The 7,500-nt window shown below is 41.8% G+C and overlaps 1 protein-coding gene across 1 annotated transcript in view; it reads right to left on the bottom strand.

Annotated features, from left to right (window-relative positions):
* LOC107681020 (tyrosine-protein kinase CSK-like) overlaps positions 1–7,500 on the bottom strand; it is a 40,322-nt gene that overhangs the window by 9,125 nt on the left and 23,697 nt on the right. Inside the window, exons 5-6 of the mRNA XM_016477135.1 lie at positions 3,821–4,040; positions 1,764–1,857 (exon numbers count right to left, since the gene is read on the bottom strand). Coding sequence (XP_016332621.1) covers positions 1,764–1,857; positions 3,821–4,040 — 314 coding nt within the window. The remainder of the gene's footprint in view (positions 1–1,763; positions 1,858–3,820; positions 4,041–7,500) is intronic.

Raw genomic sequence — 7,500 nt, 5'->3', positions numbered from 1 at the left:
TGGTATGTAAATAATACTAAAATAAAATAATTAACTGGAAATAAATAAAAACTAACCAACTGAATCAAAGCTAAAACTCAACTAATGAGTTATAAATAATGAATTATTATTAAATTAAACGTAAATGTGACCCTGGAGCACAAAACCAGTCATAAGGGTCAATTTTTCGTCATCTGAAAGCTGAATAAATAATATTTCCATTGATGTATGGTTTGTTAGGATAGGACAATATTTGAAAATCTGGAATCTGAGGGTGCAAAAAAATCTAAATATTGAGAAAATCATCTTTAAAGTTGTTCAAATGAAGTTCTTAGCAATGCATATTACTAATCAAATATTAAGTTTTGATATATTTACGGTAGGAAACTTACATATATCTTCATGGAACATGATCTTTACTTAATATCCTAATGATTTTTGGCATAAAAGAGAAATCTATAATTTTGACCCATACAATGTATTGTTGGCTATTGCTACAAATATACCCCAGCGACTTAACACTGCTTTTGTATATAGTAATATCTCATAAACAAAAACTAAAAAAATTGACAAAAGCACAAAACAAAATTATAACTAGAATTCAATTGAAACCGGAAAGTATCAATTAAAAACTACTTCAGAATATAAACAAATCTATAATAGTAAATAAACACTGCTATGAGACACAATGAGACACTCACTCCTGGAGAACTCGTCCTGTGCTGCAACCGTCCCCTCCATCAGCTTGGGTTTAATGAGTCGCGTGCAAAGACCATCAGCATCTTTGGTGTAATGCTGCAAACACACACACAGACACACACACACACGCGCACACACACACACACACACACACACAAACACACAGTTAAATATATATTTTTTAATTTTGCTCTTTTGTTATTCATTGAAATGCAAAATGAAAACCGTTTCTAACTGGACATGTCTAGATCATGATCACTAATCTGCTTTAATATCTGCAGCACAGAATAATTCTCTTCATCATAAACTTGTTTAGATGATCATTTGAGTTTCACAGAAACACAGGAGCCACTAGAGGGCAGAAAAAAACTCTTAAATCACATTCAAGAGCAAACACACACACACACACTCAGGTCTGTTCTTGTTTACAGTCGTTTCACAAGATGTGTGTGTGACATTGATTCATGAGCAGCTTGTTATGACACGCCATCGAGAGAAACGGGACGAGAATGAGAAACAAGACTAGAGAATGTGAGGGATGCCTCAAGACACACACACTCACAAACTCACACACAAACACACTTGCACGCACTCAAAAACTCACACACAGACACACACACACACACACTCGCACTCACACACACTCACACGCACACGCGCACGCACTCACACACTCACGCGCACGCACACATACGCACTCATTCAAATTAAGTTCTTAGCAATGCATATTACTAATCAAATATTAAGTTTTGATATATTTACGGTAGGAAACTTACATATATCTTCATGGAACATGATCTTTACTTAATATCCTAATGATTTTTGGCATAAAAGAGAAATCTATAATTTTGACCCATACAATGTATTGTTGGCTATTGCTACAAATATACCCCAGCGACTTAACACTGCTTTTGTATATAGTAATATCTCATAAACAAAAACTAAAAAAATTGACAAAAGCACAAAACAAAATTATAACTAGAATTCAATTGAAACCGGAAAGTATCAATTAAAAACTACTTCAGAATATAAACAAATCTATAATAGTAAATAAACACTGCTATGAGACACAATGAGACACTCACTCCTGGAGAACTCGTCCTGTGCTGCAACCGTCCCCTCCATCAGCTTGGGTTTAATGAGTCGCGTGCAAAGACCATCAGCATCTTTGGTGTAATGCTGCAAACACACACACAGACACACACTGCGAACACACACACACACACACACACACACGCGCACACACACACACACACAAACACACAGTTAAATATATATTTTTTAATTTTGCTCTTTTGTTATTCATTGAAATGCAAAATGAAAACCATTTCTAACTGGACATGTCTAGATCATGATCACTAATCTGCTTTAATATCTGCAGCACAGAATAATTCTCTTCATCATAAACTTGTTTAGATGATCATTTGAGTTTCACAGAAACACAGGAGCCACTAGAGGGCAGAAAAAAACTCTTAAATCACATTCAAGAGCAAACACACACACACACACTCAGGTCTGTTCTTGTTTACAGTCGTTTCACAAGATGTGTGTGTGACATTGATTCATGAGCAGCTTGTTATGACACGCCATCGAGAGAAACGGGACGAGAATGAGAAACAAGACTAGAGAATGTGAGGGATGCCTCAAGACACACACACTCACAAACTCACACACAAACACACTTGCACGCACTCAAAAACTCACACACAGACACACACACACACACACTCGCACTCACACACACTCACACGCACACGCACTCACACACACACACTCGCACTCACACACACTCACACTCGCACTCACACACACTCACACTCGCACTCACACACACTCACACTCGCACTCACACACACTCACACTCGCACTCACACACACTCACACTCGCACTCACACACACTCACACTCGCACTCACACACACTCACACTCGCACTCACACACACTCACACTCGCACTCACACACACTCACACTCGCACTCACACACACTCACACTCGCACTCACACACACTCACACTCGCACTCACACACACTCACACTCGCACTCACACACACTCACACTCGCACTCACACACACTCACACTCGCACTCACACACACTCACACTCGCACTCACACACACTCACACTCGCACTCACACACACTCACACTCGCACTCACACACACTCACACTCGCACTCACACACACTCACACTCGCACTCACACACACTCACACTCGCACTCACACACACTCACACTCGCACTCACACACACTCACACTCGCACTCACACACACTCACACTCGCACTCACACACACTCACACTCGCACTCACACACACTCACACTCGCACTCACACACACTCACACTCGCACTCACACACACTCACACTCGCACTCACACACACTCACACTCGCACTCACACACACTCACACTCGCACTCACACACACTCACACTCGCACTCACACACACTCACACTCGCACTCACACACACTCACACTCGCACTCACACACACTCACACTCGCACTCACACACACTCACACTCGCACTCACACACACTCACACTCGCACTCACACACACTCACACTCGCACTCACACACACTCACACTCGCACTCACACACACTCACACTCGCACTCACACACACTCACACTCGCACTCACACACACTCACACTCGCACTCACACACACTCACACTCGCACTCACACACACTCACACTCGCACTCACACACACTCACACTCGCACTCACACACACTCACACTCGCACTCACACACACTCACACTCGCACTCACACACACTCACACTCGCACTCACACACACTCACACTCGCACTCACACACACTCACACTCGCACTCACACACACTCACACTCGCACTCACACACACTCACACTCGCACTCACACACACTCACACTCGCACTCACACACACTCACACTCGCACTCACACACACTCACACTCGCACTCACACACACTCACACTCGCACTCACACACACTCACACTCGCACTCACACACACTCACACTCGCACTCACACACACTCACACTCGCACTCACACACACTCACACTCGCACTCACACACACTCACACTCGCACTCACACACACTCACACTCGCACTCACACACACTCACACACGCTCGCACACACACACACACACACCTCCACCAGCTGCATGAGGTTGTCGAAGTACTCCTCCTCGTCGATGGACAGTTTCCCGCTGTGATAGATGATGCGGTAGTGCTCCACCTTGCCGTCGCAGCTCACACACAGCGTGTAGTCTCCGGGGTAATTAGTGCTCTCGCGCGCCAGGAACAGCCCCGTCTCCGGCGGATACAGCAGCCGCTCCGCCTGCTCACGCGTGATCTTACCGTGAAACCATCTGACAAACAGAGCAATCAGTCAAACTCATTTATTTTTTAAGCCTTTATGAGATCATACAGTATGTACAGTATAGAGAGACTTCAGGTGAGACGGACAGTAACAGAATCATGCAACTCAAACATGTTCAAACTCAAAAGTCAGATATTCGTCTAGACATTCAGACATTACATTATTTGCTGTTCTTTTGATTTCAGTAACTTCCTGATGAATCTGACATCATCGTTCTGCAGACATTCCCTTCGGCTCTCGTGTAGAAGTGATTTATTTCAACATATGATCAGTGTTGTTATTGTTAACTAAAACTATTAAAAATAGTCTTTTACTGAATTTAAGCTGAAATAAAATAAAAAAAATTACATTCAAATCTTTTTAAAAAATGTAAAATAAAATTAGAAAAAAAAGAACTAAAAAAATTAGAAATGCTGCCTTGGCAACTAACTGAAATAAAATAAGTTTAAGTTATAGTACTAAAGTTACTAAAAACTGAAATAAAAATGAAGCTAGATAGAAACATAAACACTAAAAAAAATCTGTATATGATAAAATTACATATAATTATACATTATCTTTTATGGAAACTATATATATATTAGGGCTGTATATGCATATATATATGCATAAAAAATAAATGCATAAATAAATGTTCTGTTGACAGTTAAAATCGAAACAGGAAGTGAAGTCATACGAATGTAGAAATGCTTCAGTATACTGATGTGTCACTGACTGTTATACATGTACTATAAGTTATTCTATGTAGGGCTCTGGACTTCATGCATTAATGCTGTTTGGTTTGAAGAAGCAGCTGATCTCTGATGCAAGCGGATGACGTCACAGCTCTGCCGGGACACGCTGATGCGTCACTGTATTTCACTTCAGCTTTTCACTCATTTACTGAGAAACCCGATGAGTAACGATCATCACAACCAAGAGTTTCACTGTCTTAAACTGTGTGTGCGCATGTGTTTGTGTAAGTGTGAGTGAGTGTTTGTGAGCGAGTGTGTGTGTTTGTGTGAGTAAGTGTAATTGAGTATCTGTGAGCGAGTGTGTGTTTGCGAGTGTGTGTTTGTGTGAGTGTGTGTTTGTGAGCAAGTGTGAGTGTTTGTGTGAGTAAGTGTAATTAAGTATTTGTGAGCGAGTGTGTGTTTGTGAGCGAGTGTGTTTGTAAACGAATGTGTTTGTGAGTTAGTAAGTGTGAGTGAGTGTTTGTGAGCAAGTTTGAGTGTGTGTGTTTGTGAGTGAGTGAGTGTGAGTGAGTGTTTGTGAGCAAGTTTGAGTGTGTGTGTTTGTGAGTGAGTGAGTGTGAGTGAGTGTTTGTGAGCAAGTTTGAGTGTGTGTGTTTGTGAGTTAGTAAGTGTGAGTGAGTGGTTGTGAGCAAGTGTGAGTGTTTGTGTGAGTGAGTGAGTGTAAATGAGTATTTGTGAGCAAGTGTGTGTATGTTTGTATGTGAGTATGTGTTTGTGAGCGAGTGAGTGTTTGTGAGCAAGTGTGAGTGTGTGTTTGTGTGAGTGAGTGTAATTGAGTATTTGTGAGCGAGTGTGTGTTTGTGAACGAATGTGTTTGTGAGTTAGTAAGTGTGAGTGAGTGTTTGTGAGCGAGTTTGTGTTTGTGAGCGAATGTGTTTGTAAGTGAGTGTGTGTTTGTGTGAGTGTGTGTGTTTGTGTGAGCGAGTGTGTGTTTGTAAGCGAGTGTGTGTTTGTGTGAGTGTAAGTGAGTGTTTGTGAGCGAGTGTGTGTTTGTAAGCGAGTGTGTGTTTGTGTGAGTGTAAGTGAGTGTTTGTGAGCAAGTGTGAGAGTGTGTTTGTGTGAGTGTAAGTGAGTGTTTGTGAGCAAGTGTGTGTTTGTGAGCAACTGTGTGTTTGTGAGCAAGTGTGAGTGTTTGGGTGAGTGAGTGTAAATGAGTATTTGTGAGCGAGTGTGTGTATGTTTGTGAGTGAGTATGTGTTTGTGAGCGAGTGTGTGTGTTTGTGTGAGTGAGTGTTTGTGAGCGAGTTTGTGTTTGTGAGCGAATGTGTTTGTAAGTGAGTGTGTGTTTGTGTGAGTGTGTGTGTTTGTGAGTGATTGTGTGTGTGTGTGTGAGTGTGTGTTTGTGAGCAAGTGTGAGTGTGTGTTTGTGTGAGTAAGTGTAATTGAGTATTTGTGAGCGAGTGTGTGTTTGTGAACGAATGTGTGTTTGTGATTTAGTAAGTGTGAGTGTTTTTGAGCGAGTGTGTGTTTGTGTGAGTGAGTGTAATTGAATATTTGTGAGCGATTGTGTGTTTGTGAGCGAGTGTGTGTATGTGTGTGTTCGTGAACCAATGTGTGTTTGTGAGTTAATGAGTGTGTTTGTGAGCGAGTGTGTGTTTGTGAGCGAGTGTGTTTGTGTGAGTGTGTGTGTTTGTGTGAGTGTGTGTTTGTGAGCAAGTGTGAGTGTGTGTGTTTGTGTGAGTGAGTGTTTGTGAGCGAGTGTGTGTGTTTGTGTGAGTAAGTGTAATTGGGTATTTGTGAGCGAGTGTGTGAACGTTTGTAAGCGAGTGTGTGTTTGTGTGAGTGTAAGTGAGTGTTTGTGAACGTGTGAGAGTGTGTGTTTGTGTGAGTGTAAGTGAGTGTTTGTGAGCAAGTGTGAGAGTGTGTGTTTGTGTGAGTGTGAGTGTTTGTGAGTGAGTGTGTGTTTGTGTGAGTGTAAGTGAGTGTTTGTGAGCGAGTGTGTGTTTGTAAGCGAGTGTGTGTTTGTGTGAGTGTAAGTGAGTGTTTGTGAGCAAGTGTGAGAGTGTGTGTTTGTGTGAGTGTAAGTAAGTGTTTGTGAGCGAGTGTGTGTTTGTAAGCAAGTGTGTGTTTGTGTGAGTGTAAGTGAGTGTTTGTGAGCAAGTGTGAGAGTGTGTGTTTGTGTGAGTGAGTGTTTGTGAGCGAGTGTGTTTGTGAGCGAGTGTGTGTTTGTGAACGAATGTGTGTTTGTGAACGAATGTGTGTTTGTGATTTAGTAAGTGTGAGTGTTTTTGAGCGAGTGTGTGTTTGTGTGAGTGAGTGTAATTGAATATTTGTGAGCGAGTGTGTGTTTGTGAGCGAGTGTGTGTATGTGTGTGTTCGTGAACCAATGTGTGTTTGTGAGTTAATGAGTGTGTTTGTGAGCGAGTGTGTGTGTGAGAGAGAATGTGTGTGTTTGAGGTGGATTTGCATAATGGCATAAAGCGTTTTCTATGTGTTTGTGAGCGAGTGTGTGTTTGTGAACGAATGTGTGTTTGTGATTTAGTAAGTGTGAGTATTTGTGAGCGAGTGTGTGTTTGTGTGAGTGAGTGTAATTGAATATTTGTGAGCGAGTGTGTGTATGTGTGTGTACGTGAACCAATGTGTGTTTGTGAGTTAATGAGTGTGTTTGTGAGCGAGTGTGTGTGTGAGAGAGAATGTGTGTGTTTGAGGTGGATTTGCATAATGGCATAAAGCGTTTTCTATGTGTTTGTGAGCGAGTGTGTGTTTGTGTGAGTG

This window comes from Sinocyclocheilus anshuiensis, unplaced genomic scaffold, assembly GCF_001515605.1.
Source record: "Sinocyclocheilus anshuiensis isolate Anshui unplaced genomic scaffold, SAMN03320099.WGS_v1.1 scaffold1182, whole genome shotgun sequence".
In the NCBI taxonomy this organism is placed as follows: Eukaryota; Metazoa; Chordata; class Actinopteri; order Cypriniformes; family Cyprinidae; genus Sinocyclocheilus; species Sinocyclocheilus anshuiensis.
The sequence above is the reverse complement of the archived record's forward strand: the minus strand, read 5'-3'. Positions and strand labels throughout refer to the sequence as shown.